The sequence below is a fragment of the Miscanthus floridulus genome, chromosome 5 (assembly GCF_019320115.1).
Source record: "Miscanthus floridulus cultivar M001 chromosome 5, ASM1932011v1, whole genome shotgun sequence".
In the NCBI taxonomy this organism is placed as follows: Eukaryota; Viridiplantae; Streptophyta; class Magnoliopsida; order Poales; family Poaceae; genus Miscanthus; species Miscanthus floridulus.
The window spans coordinates 120,376,881-120,402,090 of record NC_089584.1 but is presented as its reverse complement, the minus strand read 5'-3'; the positions used below and the strand labels follow the sequence as shown (position 1 = coordinate 120,402,090).

At 47.0% G+C, this 25,210-nt stretch overlaps 3 protein-coding genes and 1 pseudogene across 5 annotated transcripts; 3 read left to right on the top strand and 1 right to left on the bottom strand.

The window, feature by feature from the left end:
• The first annotated feature begins 420 nt into the window (after positions 1-420).
• LOC136455237 (serpin-Z1-like) lies at positions 421-3,046 on the top strand (annotated as a pseudogene).
• A 2,953-nt stretch (positions 3,047-5,999) lies between these two features.
• LOC136455236 (NAC domain-containing protein 83-like) lies at positions 6,000-6,837 on the top strand. The gene is made up of 2 exons (XM_066455354.1): positions 6,000-6,222; positions 6,266-6,837. The coding sequence occupies exons 1-2, from the start codon at positions 6,000-6,002 to the stop codon at positions 6,835-6,837; spliced, it is 795 nt and encodes a 264-aa protein (XP_066311451.1).
• A 2,917-nt stretch (positions 6,838-9,754) lies between these two features.
• Positions 9,755-10,630, top strand: LOC136455234 (NAC domain-containing protein 83-like). The gene has a single exon (XM_066455353.1). The coding sequence runs from the start codon at positions 9,755-9,757 to the stop codon at positions 10,628-10,630; it is 876 nt and encodes a 291-aa protein (XP_066311450.1).
• A 1,059-nt stretch (positions 10,631-11,689) lies between these two features.
• Positions 11,690-20,974, bottom strand: LOC136450605 (uncharacterized). 3 transcript variants are annotated; one of them, XM_066451128.1, is made up of 9 exons: positions 20,563-20,974; positions 18,800-19,521; positions 17,318-18,480; positions 17,108-17,197; positions 16,191-16,252; positions 15,507-16,104; positions 15,331-15,412; positions 13,391-13,438; positions 11,690-12,034 (listed from the first exon to the last, which is right to left on the bottom strand). In XM_066451128.1, exons 1-9 carry the CDS (start codon positions 20,906-20,908, stop codon positions 11,831-11,833), a joined length of 3,315 nt encoding a protein of 1,104 aa, XP_066307225.1. In that variant the 5' UTR covers positions 20,909-20,974; the 3' UTR covers positions 11,690-11,830. The 3 variants fall into 3 exon arrangements, with proteins under 3 accessions (XP_066307225.1, XP_066307223.1, XP_066307224.1); XM_066451126.1 differs by having other exon boundaries at positions 17,108-18,480; XM_066451127.1 differs by lacking the exon at positions 13,391-13,438 and having other exon boundaries at positions 17,108-18,480.
• Positions 20,975-25,210: the final 4,236 nt, after the last annotated feature.

Genomic DNA, 25,210 nt, shown 5'->3' with positions numbered 1-25,210 from the left:
GCTGGAGGCGACGAAGGAGCGATGGCGGCGATACGCGCGGCAGCGGCGGTGAGAAGAGAGAGAGAAAGGAAATAGAAGAATGAGGAGAGGGTCAGAGGGGTTCGGGTTTGGTGCGGGTGGGGGGCTGTCCGCTAAATCCACCGCGGGGAGGTTTATGCAAAAAGGAAGTATTTCTCGAATAGGGTCTTACATGAAAATTATCTGAATGGGAATACTGTTAAGAGCTGATAAACTGGACTGCGGGTTAGTTTGTAAAAAGATAGAGTACTTTTTTGTAAAACAGTAAGAAGCACGCGTCAACGCACGGAGAAGCCCGCGACCGCCAGGATGTTTGCTGAGCAAAGCTGGTGGTCGTCGTCCCAATCCCAACTCCCTCCTCCCCCCATGTGCGCTAGCCGCCAGGCCTCGCGGCCGTGTACTATGGACGTGCGTAAAGAACACGAGAGCCACTTGCAGCAGGTTCCAAACTCCCAACTTGTGCTCTCTGCTTCCGGCCGCGCGCGGCCGGCGTATCCAATCATGCGTCGCGGAGAGTTGCCAATCGGCAAGTCAAGTGTAGAGCGCGCGCACACACATACAGGCGGAAATAAAGAATCTGCCACTGTATCTGCCGCGAAAAGGTGGCCACATGGCCACATGATCCCAATTCTCACTCAGGTACCGTGTGGATACCCACGGATTTCAAGGCCAAGTTTGGCGGGTAGAGAAGCTATTTTTCGGTAAAAATCAGGGAAGCCGGAGCTGAACGGCTCTGGCTCGTCTGGAAGAGCCTCTCAAGAGGAGTCGTGCCATTATCAAGATCTCATAATCACTTCGAATTCTAGAGGATTCTAAAACACGGGCATGTAATAAAAAAACATTAAAGATTATTTTTATCCAAGATTCAGATTTTATAATTCTATCCAAACAGGCCCTCAATCTCCGCTAGTAGTACATGCCACTCACTCTGTGCACGCCCCCCCCCCCCCCCTAAGCTTGCTTAGTACATGTTAGTACTCATCGTTAGTTATCTTAATTCTAGATATTATGACCGGCTTACCCCATATTCGATTTGTTCGGCTTCTTTTTTCAGCCAGAACAGTGTTTTCCTCTCACAACAATTCAGCGGGAACAGTGTTTTGTAGCCAGTTTCAACCAAGTTTCAGACCAGCGAACGAGGCCTATAGATAAAAAATCTCTTCAACTAAGGTAATAAATGTCCAGTTAGAAATAAAATAATCTCTCTATTGTGTTTTTTCTCAAATTATATCTCATGATTATATATATCTATATGTTTGTAGATAAGATAAATATGATGTGAACCGTTAACAATGTTTTTTTTATCTTGAATTTATACAGTTAGCGCTTTCCAAGATAAAGAAAAAGAAAGAGACTAAATATGATTTATAGTTTTCTAAGCCAACATTAAGATCAATTTTTTTTAGCCGACATTAACGTTTGACACTGGTATCTTAAAATTTTCTATCGACCCTTACGGGCCCGCCCCCCCCCTATCAGCTCCGCCCCTGCTGGCAGTGGCAGAGATTTGTCGTCGTCGTTGTTGTTGCGCACGTTCAGCACAACCAGCCAGCCCCGGCTGAGTGAGAGACCGTGCAGTGCAGTGCGCGCAGGCGACGATGCTTGCCGCGCCTATCACCGTCGCGCCTCGAGTCCGAGTCCACTCAACCGGTCGCTCATCCATCCAACCGACGCCGTGTCTCCCCGACCACAACTTGGCTTGGCGCGTCGAGTCCGGCTAGAGATGTCTGTTATGAACAAATCTGTGGTATCTTAGTTTATTCAAGTTCTACATTGGTGGCGTATATTGTTCTCTCTGTAATTTTAGTAATTGATTTGTTTTATACGTGCCGTGCCATTGCTGTATCTAATTTTCGTGGAAGAGATGCCTTCGAAAAAAATGTGCAGGTGAACTGGACACAAAAAAAAGGCTACCATTCTTTGTACTCTAATTGTACGGGTGGGAAATTGTAACTTTGTAAGAATTGATGCATCATCGACCATGCGTGCGTTAAGAATTGAGCTATTAACATTATTTCGATCGGGTGTTCAGTTTCCTTGGCGCAATTTGAGTCTCAGTCCACAGCATATTTGGCTATTTGAGCGAGTGATCATGTTCTGACACGTTTGTGTGTCTATATTCTAGACGCTAGTGTTCGGTAGCGACACCTGCTGATCTGCATTTGCAAACGCGGCACAACACGCAGCGGTCAACGCGACGCATCCATCCAGCCACTCCCGTTGGCCGTTGTCCATTTCAGTGGCTGCACGTTTTGTGTATCTGAGCTGACCGCAACCTGAGGCTGAGGCTGCCTGAGCATCACCAGCGGCCATGCAGCTCGCGGAGGCCGCCCAGGACGAGGCCGCTTTCTCCATGAGCGTGCTCCGCCACCTCGCCTCCCGCGACGGCTCCCCCCGCGCCAACCTGGCCGTCTCCCCGTCGTCCCTCCACGCGGCGTCGTCCGCGTGCCGTTCATGTCGAGCACCAGCAAGCAGCGCATCGCCTGCCGGCCCGGCTACAAGGTCTTGAGGCTTCGCTACGCGCAACAAGGCGGCGGCGAGCACCAGCTGTTCTCGATGTACATCTACCTTCCGGACGCGCACGATGGCCTGCTGACGCTGCTGCACAAGCTGAGCGCCGACCCGGCGCTGCTCGAGAGCTCCAGAACTCTGACGGCCGAGGCCCGCGTGCGCGCGTTCCGGGTTCCCAGGTTCACCGTCCCGTACAGGATGAACGCGAGGGAGATGCTGCTGGACCTGGGCCTGCTCCTGCCCTTCGATCGCGTCGCCGCTGACTTCGGCGACATGGTGGAGGCGGCGCCGGAGCCGCTCGTCGTGTCCGATGTCTACCATGAGTCGTTCGTGGAGGTGAACGAGGAAGGGACCGATCGAGGCAGCCTCCGCGACCGCTGTCGCTTTGCGCTTCGGGTGCGCGCGCATGGAGGCGCCGGTGGACTTCGTCGCCGACCACCCGTTCGTGTTCTTGATTAAGGAGGAGGTCAGTGGCGTGGTGGTTTTTGCTGGACAAGTGATCGACCCGTCGATTTAATTCTCAGTAATTTAGATGAGTGATGCTTTTCAGGTTCTTTGAGTGAATATACTATAGTGATAATAATAATATGAAAGCGGTTGGTATTTATAATGATAATCATTTACCTAGTACTCCTGTGTCAAGGGGAAATTGAAGTCCTCCAAAGACATCCCCTTCCACTCTTATGACCATGCTTGTCCAATATCCACCCCCTCTATTGGGACCAATCTACAAATAGAGCCAAATAAATCAATATCAAAATTACAAGAAAATAATGATTTCCACATGATTAACATCGATCAACAACACAGGTACCCCATGGCCAGGCCAAAGCCGACCGTAGCCACGCCATAGCCGCCCAGTAGGTAGCCACGGCCAGCCAGAGGGTGCCACGGCCTGCCACACAGAGGCAGCAGCCGGCCACGGCAACCCTAGCGACGGCCAGCAGCCCAAGAAAGCGACGGGAAACTGAACAGGGGAAGATATGGACGGGCATGGCAACGATAAGGGCCATCGACGGACAAGGCAGTTGTAGCGGCGGCGGGCAAGCCAAACCTAGCGGCAGCGGCGGCCGGCAAGAAGCCATGGCGACGGCGGCGGCACATCAAACCGACGGCAAACAGGGTAGATAAGAGTACGTACCTCGTCACTACATCCATGGCGGCGTCGATGTTGTACCCGGACGGCGAGCGTAGATCGGTTTTCGTACGTGGGAAGGAGGGAGCCGCGGAGAAGAGCGATGGAGAAACACCTGGCGATGGAGGAGCACGGGAAGGAGGGAGCCGCGGCAAAAGAAGGCACAGGAAGAAGGACATCGCGTAGGAACGTCGTATTCAGACCGCGACTCCGCGCAAAGTTACGCGTGACCGGGAGGGTATTTTCGAAGTGCGTAAAATTTAGGGGAAGGGATTAGAAGTTGTTAGAGACACGTTTTTTCCCGTCTAAAAACCATGAATTAGGAAGGGATTTAGAGAACTCTCGGAGATGCTCAGGCCAGCACATTTGCCAAATACAGTAGACTTAGCGAGAGCTAAGGGCCCGTTTGGTAGAAATACAGATTCTCTCAGAAATGTTTCAGATCCAGATTCTCTACAGAAATGTTTCTCTGTTGAAATAAGAATCACTCAGTAAGAATTGGTGAAACATTTGGCTATTGATCCCGACTCTCCTTGAGCGAAACACCTATTTGGGTGATTCGCGTTCCTAGTATAAAAACGAGAAACGTTTCTACCACCTATTTAGGTGTTTGGCAGCGATTCAACGTTTCTATCACCTATTTAGGTGTTTGGCAGCGATTCTGATGACTCACCTGAGAATCCGAAACGTTTATGTCATTCAAACAGGGCCTAAATTGAACCATCACGCAAGTGATAGTGTGGGACCCATGGTCCATGGACCATATCCATTCCAACCAAATGCCATCGTGCTTAGGCAATGTCCAACAGCACAGACCTAAATCGGAGACCTATTCCATAGTTTGGGTCACGCATAGCAAAAGGGTCATACACCCAAAACTCGAATTCTCCAACAGCCTACCCAAAAGCCCGTCCCTCTCTCCTCACTCACTCTCCCCCGTGCCGCCCGTTCCCGTCCCTCTCTCCCTCTCTACTCGGCGCCGCCCGTCCCTCTCTCCCCTCCCTCATTGAGCACGGTGCCCCTCCCTCCCAGACCCGGCTGGCGACGGCACCCATTCCTCCCCTCCCTCCCGGATCCGGAGGTCGCGGGCGAGGAGGACCCCGGATCCCCACTCCCCGCCGACCGCGCCCCGCTCCCCGCCTCGCCGCGGTACCCGACGGCCGCGCCCCGAGGCAGACCTCGCCGCGGTCCGCCTCGCCACACCACGCTCCTACGAGCCCACCACTATGACGCCAGAGATTTGCGTCGATCTCTCTCGACGACGCATATTTGTGTTTTGGCAAGCCTCGTATGTAAAATGGGTGAGGTGTTTGGGTCTTCTGTTGGATCATTGTTTTTTATAGGCAAAACACCGTGAATGACCTATTTTGCGTTTGTGACACTGTTTGCATGCTCTGTTGGACACAGTCTTATCTATCCCTTTCATCAGGTTCCATCGTTCATGCCTCTCAACAACAGGAAATCAAAAACCCAATCCACCGTCGCCCAACTCGTAAATGGTGTAGGCGGCAGCAAATCGAAGGTGAAGGGTAGGGGAGAAGGACGCCAAGCCGGTATCCGGCTTCTCATCAGCTCTTGGTTTTTACTTCTGGGCATTGGATTTAGCATTTTTGTTTATGATATTTCGAGTCCAAAATCAGCTGGATTTGCTTCAAAATGTGGCATGATTATTAGTCTTCTCTTCCCTAAAATGGTTCGGATGAAATGGGTGCCTGTTTGAATTAGTTGTCTTTCTCACCTTCGTGTTCGTATGGGTTGTGGTATGGATACATGTTCTTTCTTAGAACTGTAGCTCCCCGGTGAGGAAGAAGAGCAACAGAGTCTGATTCCTTGGTTCTTAGAACAGAGCTCTCCGGCTCATTTTGTTGATTCGTCCGAGAGTACTTGTTTTGTTGTTGAATCTATTGAAAATCTCTCGCCCATTCCTTGGTTCCAAAATGACAATGACGTCAGGAAAATGGACGAACAAGGGTCCCATGAAATTCGTATGAAAAAAACTCTGTTCCAAACGCAAGAAGAGGCAGTCGAATAAATCATCCTGATCTCTACTAGTAGTAGTGTCATGCCAGCCGCCATCGCCAACAGGAGGGAGGGAATCATTATTTTATAATTCTAATAACTTGGTAAGGTATCGGTAGTGGGATTGGTTTTAATTTCGCGCTGCAGGGTCGTGCGTTTTTTTTGTTCCCGCCGTTTTATAAATGCCTCCGATCCCCTCTCCTCTAGCGCCCACACCGATCCTTTCTCGTTTCTCCTCTCTGCCGCCACACCAGGCCACGCCACGCCAATAATCCCCAGCGAGCCGCCACCGGCAGGAGCATTAGAGCCACCGTCCATGGCCACGGAGCATGGTCTTCCTCCTGGCTACCGTTTCGTGCCCACTGACAAGGAGGTGGTCGAGCTTTGCCTGCTCCCTCGCATCCAGGACCAGCCCCTCCTGCCGAACGACATCATCGAGGACGATCCGCTAAGCGCGCCGCCGTGGGCTCTCCTCGAGAAGCACGGGCGGAAGCACCAGGCCTTCTTCTTCGCGGCGTGTCAGGCCATGAACGCCAAGGGCAACCGCCAGAAGCGGACCTGTGGGACATGGGACCTGGCAAGGGCAGGGCAAGAGGAAGCGCCAGCAGGAGGAAGAAGGGCAGGAGGTCAAGAAGAAGCTGCGCGTGCGCGTGCACGGCAGCGCCGAGAAGATCGAGATCGAGTGGGACAAGTACGGGCTCAACTTCCAGGAGCACGGTGTCAAGGGCAGCACGGGCTGGGTCATGCATGAGTACTCCATCACCGCCCCGCCCGAGCTCGCGCGGTCGCCACTGAGGGTGTACTGCATCCGCTTCAGTGGCCACGGCAAGGACGCCAAGAAGAACAGCAGGGATGCGCAGCATAGGGGCGACGACGACGAGTTCGAGGACGAGGAGGAAGTGGATGATGATGAAGCAGGAGCAATCGCCACCGCTACCTGGAGTGCCGCGGAGGAAGACGCTGCCCTGCTCGTCGAAGAGTACCTCACTGCTTTCCCTGTGGTGGCGGTGGATGTTGTCAGCGCCAATCCCGCTGATGTGGAGGACGCAAGAGCAGGCTATGATCAGGACTTGCCCACGTTGGTGGATGACGACAGTTTCGACTACATGAACTCTTTGCCTGACCTGTTGCCTAGTTTCGACTTCTCCCAATGAGCCGATGCTGCCGGACGACGCATGATCAAACACGCCGTAGATCGATTTAGCTCCTTACCTTGTTGTAGCTCGAGATAGCGAATTGCTGTATCTTTTGATTTTGTGCGTTGGTGGATTCTTCCATTCCTGCGTAGGAACTGCCTTTTTTATGAAACAGAGTTTCTGCTGCCCTGTTAGTACTAGTTTAACCTTCTTGACTTGTCCTAACGACGAAATGATGTCTTTTTTTGTGATCATTGGTGAGTGTGGACGATTCAAAAATCTGCTTATGTCTCTGCTATTGTTTTGTTACTATTTTTCAGCTCTACTTATATACGATGAATGATACTGAAAGAACCATGATAGATGTTGCAGAAGGTGAGAATTACTATGAAGTTGTGCATTCCGTTGCATTACTAAGCAACTCCAACAAAATAAATAATCGGTTGGCTTCCCATGTTTAAGCATAAGGGATTATCGAGATTCAGGTCCTGTTCACTTGTCTTATAAGCCGTACTATTTCAACGAACGAACAACGTTTTTCTCTCACAACAAATCAGCGAACGGTACTTTTAGCCCTGACTTTTCAGCCAAGCGAACATGGCCTTCAGCCTTGTTCACTCCCAATTCCCACAGTTAACTAAACATCCAGCAGTGCAGACCATTGCAAAGTAAAACTAGCTTGATGACTGAGCACGAACCCAACTTAACCCAAAGATGCCAGGCTTCTTCCAGACCAGGCCTGAACCAAAGTAAAAAAATGATCTATCGATCTAGCTAGTGAGAGCAGCGACTCCTGGCCCAAATGGACCAGGCTTTTCCCAGGCCAAGCCGTATTCATATATGCCTGCAATTGAGTAGAATCACAGGCAGACATTCAACGTTGCAAGCACCCAAGCATGCCACACATGATTTGCTTTGCAAAATGCCTAAAATCGATGCTCCAGCAAAACTACAGTTGACAATAACAAAATAAGTTGCTTTGCGATCAGTCCATTTACACAAGAGAAGCTTTGCCAAAAAGCTTCCGGAATTTAGAGTTCAAAATGACCAGAGTAGCGTGCCTGTTTTCTCTTTATAAATCTTGATATGGTAGAGACGTCGCCTTGAATGATTATCTGGCCATCTTCTATATAGATGGCACCATCTGCTTATTTCAGCTCTTCCAACCGACGAGTCACCCACATAACACGGCGACCTCCCCGTCAGCAGCCACAGAGTTCCTCACTGCTTTTATCACGCCTATCTGCAGTTGCAGGCTTGCAGCAAACTGAGATTAGAGTGCAGAACTGTCACTAATGTATATCACAACCAGTAAAATGACTTAGGAACACAAAAGTTTTACCAGAGCATTTGCCATAAAACATTACAGTGCAAGTTAGACAAAACTAATATAAGGCACGATGATAAGCTCCAACGATTGGGAAACAAATTCACAGAATCATAAAAACTAGAATTTGAAGGAGATCCGTACCTGGTCATGTTCATCTAAGAATGTGGTCAGTTCGTCCAGCGGTAATACTTTGGATGCTTCAGCTAACGCACCAGCAATTGTAACTCTCTGTTTCTGCCCAGCACTCAGAGTTTGGATTGGCCTCTGTTTGAATGAAGGTTTATGAACATTATGCCTCAACCTGTATTGATCACCTGCTGACTGAAAAGTGTAATCCTGATGTTTCTTGATAATGAACCTCTGAATCGCAAAAAATAAAAGAGCATCCTTGCCAGCGTTGCATGAAAGGATCCCATGAGCCCAGAGCTCTTTTTTATTCCTCTAAAAGTACTTTTTTTCTTGACATTCCTATGGAAAATTCCTCACCCATTTCTTGTTCCAAACTAGTATTGATGTCGGCAAAATGGAGGAACAAGAATCCAATGAAATTTCTATGAAAAAACTCTGCTCCCTACTCTTTTTCCTGATGGCTCCAATCGCTCCCTACTCCTCGTCTCGAGCCACGGCGGCGCCGCTCGCCTTGCCCTGCCGCTGCCGGTCATCTCTTCCCCGCTGGTGCCCGCTCGGCAGAGCACGTAGGTGAGGGGTGCGAGCAGGAGCTGCATCGGAGAGAGGAAGTAGGGGCTGTATCTGCGAGGTGGAAGACGGAGGCAGCCATGGAAGGAGCGAGGTCCTGCCCTGGAGCTTCCGGAGGAGGCGCGAGGGAGAGGACGAGCGACCGGAGGCGGCGCGAGGGAGAGGATAAGGCCGTCCGTTTGTGGTGTTGTGTGCGTGCGTGTGTTGGTTCCTGTAGCGTGCGTGAGATTTGTGGGGTGGGTCTGTTTTTCTCTCTTTTTTGTTTTCTTTTGGAAATTCTTTTCTTTTTTACATAAATAATTCAGTAACCATGTATATATGTTGAAGCTGTTGTGCACGTTTAACATCACCGGTTTGGATAGATGGTGACTGCAGCTGCCTTCTTCATCCCCATTCATCGACCGTACAGAAAAATGACTCATCCTATCCGACAGATATCCATCCAACCTAACAGAAAATTAGCTTTATTCATCAACTGGATATCTATATCCACAAATCCATAGATGGTCATATCCCATCTATCCTTGTCCTCAAACGAAACATACCCTAAGTGAACTTGTTGCAGATGATTTGCCTGAACGTTGTCTCTAATGAATATGTGATTTGCCTTAAAAAAACAGGAGGGCATCATTGTAATGTTTCCTACTCCTAACTTGATACGGTATCGCCGGTAGTGGGATTGGTTTTAATTTCCCGTGGCCGCTGCAGAGTCGAGTCCGACTTGAGAAAGCTGGATCCACAACGCGTTTTGGGTTCTCGCCTCCCCTTCCCGCCGTTTTATAAATGCTCCCGGTTCCCTAGCGCCCACTCCGATCCTTTCTCGTTTCTCCTCTCTGCCGCCACACCACGCCACGCACGCTGAAAATCCCTAGAGAGCCGCCGCCGGCCGGAGCAATAGAGCCACCGTCCATGGCCACGGAGCAGAGTCTTCCTCCTGGCTACCGTTTCGTGCCCACTGACGAGGAGGTGGTCGAGCTTTGCCTGCTCCCTCGCATCCAAGACCAGCCCCTCCTGCCGAACGACATCATCGAGGACGATCCGCTGAGCGCGCCGCCGTGGGCTCTCCTCGAGAAGCACGGGCGGAAGCATCAGGCCTTCTTCTTCGCGGCGTGTCAGGCCATGAACGCCAAGGGCAACCGCCAGAAGCGGACCTGCGCGGGACACGGGACCTGGCAAGGGCAGGGAAAGAGGAAGCGCCAGCAGGAAGAAGGGCAGGAGGTCAAGAAGAAGCTGCGCGTGCGCGTGCACGGCAGCGCCGAGAAGATGAAGATCGAGTGGGACAAGTACGGGCTCAACTTCCAGGAGCACGGTGTCAAGGGCAGCACGGGCTGGGTCATGCACGAGTACTCCATCACCGCCCCACCCGAGTTCGCGCGGTCGCCGGTGAGGGTGTACTGCATCCGCTTCAGCGACCACGGCAGGAACGCCAAGAAGAACAGCAGGGATGCGCAGCATAGGGGCGACGACGACGAGTTCGAGAACGAGGAGGAAGTGGATGATGAAGCAGGAGCAATCGCCACCGCTACTTGTAGTGCTACTGCTGCCGCGGAGGAAGACCCTGCTGCCCTGTTCATCAATGAGTACCCGCCGGCACCGCAGCTTGAGTACGACACTTGTTTTCCTGTGATGGTGGCGGATGTTGTCAACCCCAATCCTGCTGATGGGGCGGGCGCAGGAGCAGGCTACCATCAAGACTTGGACTCGCCCGCGTTGGTGGACGACGACAGTTTCATTTTCATGAACTCTCTGCCTGATTTGTTGCCTAGCATCGACTTCTCGCAATGAGCCGATGGTGCCGGACGCATGATCAAACACGCTGTAGATTGATTTAGCTCCTTAACTTGTTGTAGCTTCAGACAGCGAATTGCTGTATCTGTTGATTTTTTGCGTTGGAGATTCTTGGAACTGAGTTTGTACTGCCTTGTTAGTACTGGTTTAACCTTCTTGACTTGTCTTAACGATACTTAAATTGTACTTGACTTTTCTTTACTATTTTCGCGAAGGCAAGTAATCGATCGGTTAGTCTTGTTCAGCCTTGTTCACTCCCAATTCCCACAGTTGATTAGACAGCCAACTGAGAAGATTGTTGCAAAGTAAAACTAGCTTGATGACTGAGCACGAACCCAACTAAACATAAAACTAGCTTTGAACCGCTTCGACGGCGCAGCGTTGTAGATGGGAATAATAGATTGAATCTGAAAACCCTTGCTTACTATACGCAAGAGACAAGTCAATATAAGATGCCAGCATGTCATCATCATCTAAACAAACTTGTGCGATACAAACTGCCTGTGGTTTGTATGACCACATCATGAATTGGCGCGCGCACCGCAGCCAAGCACTGTGTCTTCTTGGTCCAGCCGGTGCCGATCAACAGGCTTCGAAGCGATCCTTGCATCTGTTGGAACTTTTGTACCGTAGAGATAATCTAAAGCAATTATCGCCTGATTAAGTGATTAGTTAAGAGTCCTGAGGCGAAGAGAACTGTATTCCTAAAAGCTATTGCCTCGAGAGAGATCTCACCAGTGCTGCCTGCAAGCAGCCACTGTGTCATCCCTGCCTCAACTCCACACTCGTGTGATTTGGCGAAAACCACTGGGTCAACATTCACAATAATCCAGCCTTCCGGCTGTGGAGCCCCCATCTTTTAGGCTTAGCAGGGTCCCACACACACCATGGGTGGCAGTGCAGCCCGGACGGGCACGGCGGCAAGACCAGACCAGCGCCCTGTTACTAGTCTGGGTCAGGACGCCCTACACCGCCTGCACAGTTGCAGAGCATGGTGACTGACTGACTGGTGCATGAGTTCCCACCGCAGAGCTAGATTTCGACAGAATTGACACTTCACAGAGAACTAAGCTGAACCCCTGTATAACAATGCTAACACCAACGGTTATGCACAGTTTTCACATAACTGCTACGGAGTTCAAAGCTCTACAAATACCTTAGCATCGACAAAGCTAACATACATGTAGCACACAATTGTCATGATGCTTCGATGGTTGTTTCCTTGGGCAAAATTACAACAATCATAGTGTCCGCTGGAACAGGGGGGATTCCTACCATGCCACATGTATCAGATGTGGGAGGAAGGATAAATAGTATCCTCGTCCACATGGCCTTCACAGCAGGAATCCTAATCACGCCAGCGCAGTCTTTCTGTACCAGATAGCTTATGAAATCCCGGAACTGCAAGATACAAAACACTCCAGTTAACTACTTGGCCATTAGTTATCAAGAACATAACAATGAAATCTAGTTTCCACATGATCTCAGACAACCCGGTTTCCAGGCTTGATTAAATGACGATAGTATTGCTGTCATGGAACACAGGCAGAGATAAAATGCCATACAGCTGTACAGTGGCGGACCTAGAAATTTTCTAGAGCCTGGGCGAACATAAGAATGAAAAACAAGTTCGCATAAACATATCGACTGCTGATATAAACTAAAAAGTATGGTTTTACCAGCTCCTGTTCTTTTTGAGAAAAATATAAAAATAGTTACTTTACAATACATGAAGGAGATTACAGCTGGAGCCGGAGCCGGTCAAGCCACCAATCAGGGAGCAAGGAAAAGGAGATATCACCAATTATCTCCGCAATTATGACAATAAAAATAAATTGTACATTAACAAATTGATACCAAAAGTCTAATATAGACTATGTAAGCTCACAGGTATACGCTACATACATTTTTAAACATTTTTATGAGACCGTCGAAGAATGGTAATTTAACTGTTGAGTAAAAATAAAAAATTAATACGAATTACTACATGGTAGTATCTGAGAGTACTATCAGCTGCTTGTTTGTCGCTCTGTGAGAGTCGAGATTTGAGAACTAACGAAGTGATTGATTATGGAGCAGGTAGTGATCGACGTGCTAACCAAGACGCTGCATTCTCCAGAGCTGCGGTGCTGCACTGGCTCTGCTGCCCTGTGTCAGGTGGTCGCCGTAGAGAGCTCGGGCAGGTGCCCAGGGTCGCCGGGCCCTGGGTCCGCCTATGCAACTGTAGTCTATTGAACTACTCCCTCCATTCCAAATTATAAGTCGTTTTGACTTTTTTGGTTCATCCATTTTGTTACGTATCTAGACATATTATTTATCTAGATGCATAGCAAAATGGATGTACCAAAAAAATTAAAGCGACTTATAATTTGGAACGGATGGAGTATTAACTTACAAACACAAAACACCTACAAACTCAAAATTACATGGTCACAATTGACAATTTCAGCAAAGAATTTTCTGCCACAAATGCCAAATTCATTCAGTTTTCCCCGCTAAAGAAATCACAACAGAAGGCCTCTTTTGCTTGCCCTAGATTTTGTTGTTTTAAACTCTCTTTCCCTCTAAATTGAAAGGCAGAGTTCCTGCCATAATGATTTCATTTGCTGTTTGCTTAAGGTCTAGTGCAAGATTAATGTAATCACATATGCACAACAACTAAAGATAGTTTTAGAAGTATCGGATGACTCATTCATTGCAATAGATACATAAAACAGAGAAAATGTAATTTAGTTGCCATTATTGATAAGATCATACCCCTCTCTGATCACCATTTGAACAAGGCACGAGCCGGCAGACTTCTCTCTGCAAAGTGGGGAAAAATCATTTTTCCAACATCAGAAAGCACAAGTGGATTTTCCTATCTACCCTTAACATATTAAAATCATTCCTAATTAATAGTTAAAACAACCATGTCTATTACTCCAAACCAAGTTACAGTATGTTTAAGCTGAGACCCAATATGAGCCACCAGTAGGGCGGGGCTCCTTTTCCCTAATCTAAAACCCAGTACTCCAATGGAGATGAAACCCAAGAGAAATTTCATTCTTGCTTAATCCAAGAAATCAAACAAAAGATAAATCCTCCCACTAATTATAGGTGACATATAACTCTAAAACTACTGGCATAATGAACTACAGAATATTGTCTTTATGCTAGTACATCAATGTTTACAAGTCGTCCGACTCTGATCGGTCCCTGGAGGTCGACTAGGGACACCGACGCGATTAGCTCGATCAGAAACCTAGTCGTCCGACTAATCATCACTTAATCGCGATTAGTCGTCCGACTAGGAGGGGGACGACCAGGCTGGGAGCTGTGTTTTTCGTGGGCCTGTTTAACAAGGCTTAGATTTGGGCATTGGGCTGCCAAATTAGCCCATTAGGGTTACAATAGAAGAGCCTAGCCCCACCAAAATGCAGGAGGCGCACTGGAATCCTCCCCCCCACCCCCGCCGCCGTTTCTCCCGCGCGCGATTCCTTTCCTCCGTTTAACGGGGCTTAGATTTGGGCATTGGGCTGCCAAATTAGCCCATTAGGGTTACAATAGAAGAGCTTCACCCCACCAAAATGCAGGAAGCGACTAGTGTTCTTGCGAATTAATTTCAGTATAGTCGCTATTAAGTTCAGTTGTAATAAAAAAAATTAATATGTAGAACCCCGCGAAAGTGTTCGGCTGATGGTTTTTACGGCTAATAAGCCTGCTGATGCTGTTTTCTTGCGAGAGGAAAATACTGCACCATGGCTAATAAGCCAGGCTGATAAGTTCAAGCGAACTCCATGCTACTTCAGGTTTTACAAGTTGTATACTCATGCAAAACCATGGTCAATATTGTGGACCTGTTAGCAAAATAAAACATGGTCAATATTGGGCTTGAAAGGTTGATTAAATTCTAAATAATGCAAAGGTCATATCAGTTGGACAATTTGGTTTCGGGTTTTCAAACTTACAACGATTAAAAGATTGATCAAGAAAAGTAGATTCGCCAAGTCCAGCATCGGTTCAACCGGATGCATCTGCTAGCTGCATATCGGCAGAGAGTAATAAAGGGGCAGTACTCGAGTGAGAGAAGAAAGGGTTCGTAATTTTTCGTATGCTGCGCAGGAATCCCTGCACTACCGTGCCTGCTGCTGCTCCCCAGCGCCAGCGCGCCTGTGCAGTCACATACTACGAGAGAGAGAGAGAGAGAGAGTGACTGTGGGCCTGCTACCGCTTGCACGTCTCATCACCTCCGTCGCAGCACATCATCTGACCGACTCCGAGGTCGGCGCCAAGATCTGTGGCGCCGAGCTCGGAGCCATGTATTCTGATGCCGAGGTACCAGCCACGTCAACGCCACCTAGGATGTCCTGCTGTGCAGGCCAAGCACCTCGGAGCCAAGATCTGTGGCACCAAGACGTGTTACCTCGGCGCCATGAGTCCTGACGCCAACCCCCAGGGTCCAAAGATGAGTTTACGTCTCCCAGGGAGCCAAACGTAAATTTTCTTCAAAAAAAGGGCCAAATTGTAAAAAAATGGGTAACATGGTTCTTAATGCAGAATGTTGTTCAGGTACATTTTACATGGTATGTGAAATTTGTGTGTTAAGTTCTCATGAACAGAACACCCTTTCCCATTTCATCAAGATAACACAAATGTCAAAACTATACTAGGCTGCAAATATTTTTGAAATGTGATATGACCTTATATAACCTTACCTTATTAGGTGGTGTATTGTTGAAAGTTGTCTTCACATGCTGGAAAGCTGAGCGCTTTGTCACATCTAGCTCTGAAGGCCATCTAAAATGTCCAAGCGAAATGATTTTAAGAAAACTTCTATATTCATACTGCAGATTATATATTAGTATTGGGCATTAACATATGCAACTCTTACTCTGCTGGTTCAGAAACAGAATTTTCATATCTGCAGGTATCCAACTCTATTCTGCTTGCATAGATTCTGCAATAATGCATGCCACTTTTTAAAAGAGGACCCTGCCATTGAGGGTGAGAACTTGACTTTTGCGAGTCAGATGAATCAGCAATAGGTTGTGGCAGAGGAGAATTTGGGGGCGGCGGCACTAAAGGTGGCTGGGAAATAGGTAGTGGCGGTGGGGGTGGAGGTGGCATATCTAGAGGTGTAAATGGTGGGGGAGCTATAGTTGGCAGAGGTAGTGACGGTGGCATTTTCTCAGAATGCTGTGCTGAACCTCCAGGAAGCTGTGGAAGAGGGGTAACACAAGAGGGTATGAAAGGAAGAGAAGCTGGATTAACACGGAAGCTACTTCCAGGCATCATGCGGGGAGAAACGTGGCTGAAGGGCGGTGGATTTGGAGTAGTGTTCTCCCAGGGACTCCCTGGACCAGGATATATAGGACGAACAAAAGAGGTTTGGATAGGTGGCGGTGGTATTACAGAACCATGGTGTGTGGAAACAGGTGGGCGAGGAAAAATTCCTTGTGGAGCTCTGCTTGTATTTGGAGGTGGCGGACCTGCACATCAAGGAACACATTGTTATATTGGAAACTAATCATGTACAAGCTCGCATTCTGTTCCACTAATCAAAGACTAGATTTACCATAAATAGGTCGATCCCCTGGTGCTGCATATCTTGCATGATATCCTGGAACTCTTGGATTCCTGCATGCGTTCCAAAGTGGAATGAGTATGTTAAGTAACAAGAAAGTTTACCCTTGTGGCATGTAAAAGATGTAGCAAATTACATAATGCTGTGTCAGCAGCTACCATAATGTGGTGACCAGCTGCTGTTGCAGAAAGCAACTAAAATAAAAAAGGCCTGACATTATGGTTTCGGTCTCAAGCAAGCAAGGAATGCAGTCTACAATTTTTTATGGCAACATGGAATTAATTGTCAGTTAAACTTAGGCATCAAATATTCTCCATGGAAATTTTAGTTTTGTTTAGATTGTCTTCATGCAAATTTGCTGAGTGTGGTATTTTATTTCTCCATGGAAAAGTATCTAAATTACATTCATATTTGTGTTTTAGGATGTGGATGCAGCCTAAAAGATGAAAACAAGGCATAGAGGGAGGTGACAATGATGATAGCAACTAGAGGAAGATTACAATACTCTGCGGGACATGACTGAAGATGCCTAGAGAACCATATGACTAAAGATGCCTAGAGAACCATATGATAGGAGCCGAGCCTTAGTATGTGTGGTGTTTCAGAAATATATGAAGGAAATGACAATTGCTTGTGGCTACATTCTAAGGGAAAATACAACAGAGCTTTCTACTATTTATTACATACTTGATATATACTCAAGGTTTACGTGTACTTTGGAGTGTAGTTTTCAACACAATTGTTTGCAATGATACTTATGTAAAATTAATGCTTCTATGTCTTATACTGTGGCCCAAAACAATATGTTTTTCATTCTTCTTTTATTGCATGGAAATTATTCAGCTCCCATTGCAACGCACGGGCATAAACCAACTAAAAGAATTAAGGGGAAAAGAGGTTAAGCTGACCTGATCTCATGGTGCACGCTGTTGTCAGGAACACTCTGGCCTAACAATGGAGCGACAGGTGGCACTGTTTTATCATGAACAGATCCTGCACTGCATGTCCTTAATTCAACACTAAGTGACTTCAACCCAAATCGTGCTCCATGTAAGTGTGATTTTGCACGGGCAGCGGCATCTTGTGATCTATAAACTATAAAGCAGCTGCTATCATACCTATTGAATTGGTTCCTGATGACCTCACCGAATTGAGAGAAGGCATTGATTAAGTCGATGTCAGGGACTGAGTGGTCTATATTTTGCACCAAAAGCTGATGACCAGGTGGATTCATATCCCTGGAACAAACATCTGGAGGAGCTTGGTGCCTAATATAGAATTTCGCAGTAGCTGCATCAACTGCCGTCTCAAATTCAAGAAGCAAAGCATTTTCACCAGAGATATCAGTAATCCCAGATGGCCACTTCAGCCCTGCCATCTTTAACTCATCAAAAACCTCATCTTTGTCTTTTTTATTTTTCACTTTAGCAACATAAATATGACGGCTTTCACCAATAGCTATACCACGAATAAATCCCTTACTACCTATAAGCCTGTCTAAATACCTTATTTGAAGAAAACCGCCCCAAATAGTTGAGCCCTGCATATATCCACATGCATGCACAGCATGTGATATGTTTCTATACTCAACTAAGGAAAAAAATTTGGATGGATAGAACAAACAATTTACTAATGGGCCAAACTCCTCAAACTTGGATCTGACCAGTGACTCCGTAGCTCTATTTCCCAGTGAACCAACCCAAAGTTCCTTTGAAACTGAAATCACATCCCTTGCAACATAAGTGCCATAAATATCAAATGGTTCAGAAAATAAATGCTTTGCCCTTCCAAAATGTTGTCCTGGAGAAGTAAGTGATGTAGATCCTCCAGCAGGATCATACACGGATTTTGGCATAAGCAAATCCCGTCTTGTACCTTGATGCCGTGCATCAGAGACAACAGTCCGTCCTTTGAAGTCATTCAATTTTGCATCTGTGAGCACATCAGATTTCTGATTATCAGAACAAATCATGTCCACATTCATGTTCTGTGAAGACTTATTTCCATAATTATTGACACTCTCAGTTTTTGCAAGTGCTCCCTGCTCAGACGAAGAAATTAGTTCATCTGGTCGCATATTTTCTCTGACGTTGTTGTCAAGTTTCTCCAGCACTGATGATTCATTGCCTGTGTGACTTTTATCCTCAGAAGGTTCTGACAAAGAGCCCAGAACTTTCAAACAAGATGACACCTCAGAAACCACAGCAGGTTTACAAGAATCACATAATTTCTTGTACCTTGATAATATCCAACGTCTCAGAGATGGATGCCTAGAGATGGCCTGCAAATTTAACTTAGTAAGATTGTAAGAAACAAATAAGAAAAATGGATGGAAAAAATGAAGAGGAAGTTATACAGCATATTTTTTTAAGACAAAGTTAAGTGCAAAATTACAAAGAAGTTCCTAGATATAAAACTTTCTGAGTCAATTTTAACTTTAAGTGCAAGTAGAACCTTGTGATGCATAACTAGAATATAAACAACAGATCCCTAATCATTTACAAATTGTTCTTAGCAGTTAAATAGGGTATGCTATAACCATCATTGTCTTCCTATAGTTAGAAGGTGAAAGTTCAGCATCAATAGAAAATGATCCATACCATTGTGATGTAACACTCATTTGACTCCATAGCATTTTCCGAAACAACAGGATTTGAATCAACAATTTTATTGGTGCCGGACAGATTTCCTTCCATCACAGGACACTGCTCATCAATCTTATCACCCATAGCAACATTTGCAGCATTACAGGTCAGATGACAGGTCAACTGATTTAAAAGGTATAACCCTTCTCCTTTTACATCATCACATTCTGCAGAAGCAAGCAGCGTAAAACAGGCTTCTAGTATATTCTCTGGGAACAAAAGGAATGTGCAAAGCAAGCAAATAGCTCCCAGTTCAGATAAATTATCAATTGTTGGTTGCTTAGCATTGTCCAACTCCAATTTTAAAGTTTCTAATAACGTCACAGGGTCCTGAAGCATTGCATGTTTTGTATAGATCATACGATAGATATCCTTCCCCTCCAAGGTTGAAATGAAGAAGGAGAGAACAGTTCTATAAACGACAGAGCAGATTCCTTTCATAACAGATGACTTGAGTTCTTCAGAAGATGCTGCAGAGCATATGTGAGTTAAGCCAATGATACATGCTTTAGCTGTCTTGTATGGCACACCTTTCAAATCCTCCCCTCTCTTTACAGTGGCCATGTTGCATTTGTACATGTTGATGGTAACTTTAGTTGCCGCCTCGAGTGCAGTAGGACAGCGTGAGGCAAATCGAGGGATTGGCAAAGATAGAAAACATTGTACGCTTTCACAACCTGTATGGATGAACAAGGAAAAGATAACGATGGTTTGTAAACATGGAAGAGACTGATTCTTTACCAAAATTACAGCCTTAAGCTGTGCAAATGAAGTCCCGTTGTACTCCAGAAGTTTTAGCCATTAATAGCGCTCTGTTAGTTAATAAAGTTAAGCCAAAGAAAAAGATAACACCTTTAAATCTGACACATTATGAGCAAAAGCTGTAACAGATAATAAATTGGCAGATAAACTCCTAACTCTTTTAAGAATGTGCAATTCCTGGATTTATTCACCTTCCCATCTCTTGGAAAATTTTCTCCTCACTATTTGCTAAACAAACTGGTCACAAAGCATGGAGAAGCATAATTGCTAAAGAGAAAATTAGGACATCTGTAGTGAAGTAAGCTTTTAGGATCAAGTTTTATATTTCCACGGATAATGGATAATTTAATCATGAATAACACTTTGTCTTACCTTAAAGATATATAACAAACAACATATCCGAATTTCAACAAGCTCGTTTTGATTTCGATCAATGATGTGGTAGTACTTGAAACAACTTCCAAATTGTAGTTACTAGCACAGAAATTTCATGCAGAATTTATCATTATTGGTATACAATGTCATTACGGTGTACTTAAAACAACATTCACTACAGATAAGACACGGGGTAATGGAATGAATAGCCAGATAAGTTAATTGAAGATCAATAAACTCTTGTCGGTTGCAAATCAACCAAAGGAAATTAGTGAAAATGAACAAGCTACTGCATGAAATCCATGTGAAGCGGTAACTCTTATGTCAAGTTACATGGTTCCATTTGTTTAGATCTGAATTCAGTCTATCTATTAAACATTCCTAAAACCCGGCATATGTTTTCCCTCTCCTGATATAGTATAAACTATTGCAGCAACAAACAAACGTACTCTTGAATGTGGAGCTGATTCAAGCCTACATACTTACACAGGCTATAGCAAATCACAACATCAAGTAACAACGAACGTAATGCCAGTTTTGTTGTATGTCATCACGACAGAGAGAAGGAGGAGTTTAGCCACCTCGGGAGGCGGAGATGAGGTAGAGAAAGTCCTGCTCCAGCTCGGGCGTGAGGCCGCCGTCTTTGTGCTCCTGTATGTACTTGCGGATACGGTTGTAGCGCTGGAAGACATTTCTCAGCTCCTCCTGGTTGCGGAGCTTTTGAAGCCTCACCTCCTCCGGCGGCTGGGATGCCGTTTCCGTCGGAGGTGGGGAGGAGGTTGAAGGCGCCACAGCACCTAGGGTTTCGGGAGGCGGCGGGGCAGGGTAAGGAAGCCGCGCGGGCGCCGGATTGGAGGAGGGGCTTGGGTCCTGGGCGTCGGCGACCTTACGTTTCTTCGGCTGCGGATCCGCCGCCGGCGACGCCATGATCGGGCTGCCACGGGGAGAATTTGACGACGGTTCGGCCACAGCCGATTGGCGTTTCTCGCCAGCGCTTCCCAGAGGGTTAATTGGCTGCCATTATAATTTCCGATGTTTACTATTCGTCTATTTTGAAGTATGTTATTATAATTTTTTGTTTTTTACAAAAATGTCACTGAATATGTATGGACACAGCGTAAGTCTAGCTGCATATACGAAGACGTATACTTCATCTCCCTTGTCACTGACATGTGGACCCCACATGTCATCTTCTTCTTCCTCCTCCCCTCCTCCTCTCTCTCCATCCCGACACGGCCACGGCCACGGCGAGCAGCAGCAGCAGCACGCCGGCAGCCCACGAGCAGCAACCCATCTCCTCCCACTCCTGCCGCGACCAAGCTCACCCGCCGCGAGGACCAGGCCCCCTCCCTTCCTTCCCCGTCCCCCCTACCCTCGCAGCAGTCGCAACCCCATCCGCACACCTCGGGCGCGCCAATCGCAGCCGCCATGGGCGGCATGCCCCTGAGCTCGCGACCGGCTCCTCTTCGCTCCCTCTCTGCCCTATATAAGCTGGGCCTCGGCACCGCGAGCACACGCCTCCACTTCTCCACCACTACCCGAGCCCTTCCCCACTCTCTAGCACCCCATTTCCGCCGATACAGCCGTCATTGCCAAACTCGGTTTGAGCTCGCTGTTCTCCGCGCTCCGACCGCCTCCGACCTCATTTCCTCCTCCATCGAGTTCGCAGAGGCACTACGAGTCCGTGAAACCGCTCCTTCGCATCAACCCACGCCAGCAACACCTTCGCCGCGAGCTCGTCGGAGTTGCCGTCCGCCTCGCCTCGGCTCCCTCCTTCTCCGGTCAGCATTCGACGACAGAGAAGCCCACCATCGGCGTCGTGGTGAGCTCCTTCTCCGTTTGCATCTCTCCCCAGCGTATCCCGTGGGCCCCAGCTCAACTCCGAGCCCACGCGCGGCGAGCAAGCCATGTGCAGAGTGTCCTCGGAGAGCCCAGCAACAGCAGCACGCCGGTCAGGCCGCGAGCTCCGCGCCGGCCGCGTCCTCGGTGCGCCGCCCGGGAGGCGAGCTCCGCACCGCCCGCGTCCTACTGCTCGGCTATGGCGCTCCCGTCGCCGGCTGCTCGCCCGCGGTGCGCGGGGTCACAACAGCGGCTCGTCGGCTTGCCCGCAAGCCCGCAGCCGCCGCCGCCGGCAGCGCCCGCCGTGGCCGCGTCAGGATGGAGAGAGAGATGAGGATAGGAAGAAGATGACACGTGGAGCCCGCGTGCCAGTGACATTTTTGTGGGAAACGAAGAATTGTAATGGCATGCTTTAAAATAGACGAATAGTAATGACGTTTCTCCAAACATCGAAAATTATAATGGCATGGATCCAATTAACCCCAAATAAAATAGGGTTAGTATTCTTTGGCGGTTTTTGTGAACTGTGGGCCTTTTTTTGTGCTTGTAAATAAAAAATGTACGCAAACTTCTTGTGGCTGACGGGTAGGACCATAGAACTTGCCGCTGCAGCCTCAGGAGTGGTTGGTGGAACCTCCCGGGAGTCTCGACACCATGTAGCGTGGACATCGACTGTGCGAGTGAGGTTCTCTGCAGGCCCATAGAACGCGACCGAAAAAGGTAACGACGCTTAATGGCGTCGATGCCGACGCTGGCGGTCCATCCACTGATGGATCAACAGCTATGCTCCCGGATACGTCGATAGTGCCTATCAGTGCTGAGGTTGGCGGTGTCACCGATACATCAGCAACGATCTGTGTTGACACGATGGTATGGTAGACACAAAGGCCTCGTTCGGCTGGTATAGAAAAGTTTCATGGCTGGAAACATTGTTCATGCTGAAATTTTGTGAGAGAAAAACACTGTTCCGGCTGAAAAAAGAAGCGAATCAAGCTAGGTTTGGGGTCAGTCGAACAAGGCAAAGGAGAAGAAATTATCTATATGATGCTTAGTGGTTTATCCAACTAAGCACCACAATTTGTCATGGAATGATCAAAATCCAGCGGCTGGAGTGCCTTGTCTACCTCTAACCAATGGCTTTCTCCAATCTACGTTCTCCATTATTATCACAACATTCTAGCCCTGTCCCTCTAGGGTAGCAAGCTCGAGCATGACATGACTCGTCTACGCTAGCTGTCTTTTTCACCTTTGGCGTTTTTATGCACCTAGATCTATAGAGCCACTTCCTACCGCAACGCTAATCAGAGTCGTGGGGCTATCCCACGACACCTTTGCCCTTACCTCGTCCAACAGGCTTTCTTTTCACTACTCGGTCGGCCACGACACCGCTCTCGCGCCCACACCGTCGCCGATCTAGTCTTTTGCTATTAGATTCCCAAAAATCCCTTCTACATCCGCCGAACTCTGACAAACCACCAAAGCCCAGACCCTGATCCTTAACCTCACAAAGCCGCTTACCTTTTCCTTCCCTAACCTCACCAGATATGGAGAAGGATCAGGGGAGAGACGAGTAGAAAGGGGAAAAAAATCTAACTCCGCTCCCTACGAGCACCGCGAAGACGAAGAGCGGAGAAAACGAAATGAAAAACTAAAAGAGGTCGCCAGAGTGGCGGCGTAGGACTTGAGAGGGCTATTTATTAAGGCAAGGATCGATAATTAGGGTTTTAATAGCATTTTGGTCCGTCTGATCCTTGATGCACGGTTTGATTAGAAATATTAGTAGTTTCCACCTCTTATTTCTAGATCTAGACTAACGCCCACTTGAATAAATGCTCCTAGAATAAAAAAAACATAGGAAGTGTTTGCTTACTAAAATATTAATAAAAACACAACGATGAATTGTTATCAGATTACACTAAGGCTAGAGTTGTATCGACTTTGTATAATGGTACGTGTTAACGGTAGAGCTTGATTACAAGAGGATGGAAACAAGCATTGATTGGCCCGTTACCTACCGTAATCAAGTCACATTACACTTACATGAATCAAAACTATCATATATCTATATATACCTCTATATGTCCAGAACCCAACATAGAAACATTGTGTTAAATGTTTCTTTCCATGCTAAGGTTGAAATCTAGGTGAATCTCACAAGAGTATATTTTTGAAAGAAGAATGACTCCGTTTTTAAGAAAACAGTTACGAGTCTTACAAACTGGGAAACCAACTTACGATAACAATGCCGAACACAAACCAAAAAGAAAAGAGCAACATCCTCTAAACGGAAACACAACAGACATTACGCAAACACTATATCAGAGCTCGTGTCTGAACACTTCTTGTTGATCCAATCCTCCAAGCATTGCGCTATCTTCCTCAGCTTGCCCTTATCGTCCTCCTTAAGAAGTTCTCCCGCACCCACATAAGATTGATAGTTACGTAAATCACCACATCTAGGTTAGAGGGATAAATATTTTCAATGGCCGTCTTGTTCCTGTTCTTCCAGGTCCATCCATGTTGCCCACGCCAAACCTGCAAAGAAGAAGAAGGCTATCCTTTGAGGGACTCCTAGCCTCCTTGGCAACCATTTGAAATAGAACTTCTTGGATAGATACTGGAAAGTGATTCCAACCAAAAGCATCTCTAATACAACACAAAATCTGCTGTGCTAACACACACTCAAAGAAGACGTGTTTAACCGTCTCAGGTCTATTGTAGATACAACAGAGATGTCTACCATGCCAACCTCTCCTTTTTCAAAGACGTTGCAATTTGCAATTTATCATGGAAAATCTACCACAGGAAAATTTTTACTTCTAAATAAACTTTGCTTCTCCAAAGTAATTTGCTAAGTTGATCCCTGACCTCCTCATGAGTCATAGCATAGTACGGAGACTTTGATGTAAAGACATTGGGCTTATCAATAACCCATTTCACTTCATCATCTCGAGTCAAATCAAGTTGAACCTCTCCCAGAAGCCTTTTCAAATTCCCCCAATCTTCAACTAGCTCACCATGTAAACTTATTCTGAAAGAAACACACCACTCATTTCCATCCCATGTTTCCCGAACTATCACATTTGGATCATTACAGATATTATACAAGGTGTGAAACTAAATCTTCAATGGTATACCTCGAAGCCATGAGTCATGCCAGTATCTAACCTTATCCCCTTCAAACACTATATTCAGCTCCCCACTGGAACAAATGCTTGACCTTATGAAGACCATTCCAGAACTAATTTGATCAGAACCAAAGAAATTATTATTCTGCATATATTTGCCCTTCAATAGTTTGTACCACAAATCCTATGGCCCTGTCTCAATCTTCCAAATCCACTTAGTAAGAAGACATTGGTTCATGATCTCTGTTTTGATAATCCCCAA

Excerpts from the sequence above, each read along its gene's own strand:
- LOC136450605 (XM_066451126.1), bottom strand. The coding sequence starts at position 20,908 with ATGGCGTCGCCGGCGGCGGATCCGCAGCCGAAGAAACGTAAGGTCGCC. Across the intron at positions 18,481-18,799 it reads ATGAGTGTTACATCACAATG|GCCATCTCTAGGCATCCATC; the intron begins GTATGGATCATT and ends TTAAATTTGCAG. Across the intron at positions 13,439-15,330 it reads ACAATACACCACCTAATAAG|AGAGAAGTCTGCCGGCTCGT; the intron begins GTAAGGTTATAT and ends CCCACTTTGCAG.
- LOC136455234 (XM_066455353.1), top strand. The coding sequence starts at position 9,755 with ATGGCCACGGAGCAGAGTCTTCCTCCTGGCTACCGTTTCGTGCCCACT.
- LOC136455236 (XM_066455354.1), top strand. The coding sequence starts at position 6,000 with ATGGCCACGGAGCATGGTCTTCCTCCTGGCTACCGTTTCGTGCCCACT. Across the intron at positions 6,223-6,265 it reads TCAGGCCATGAACGCCAAGG|GGCAGGGCAAGAGGAAGCGC; the intron begins GCAACCGCCAGA and ends GGACCTGGCAAG.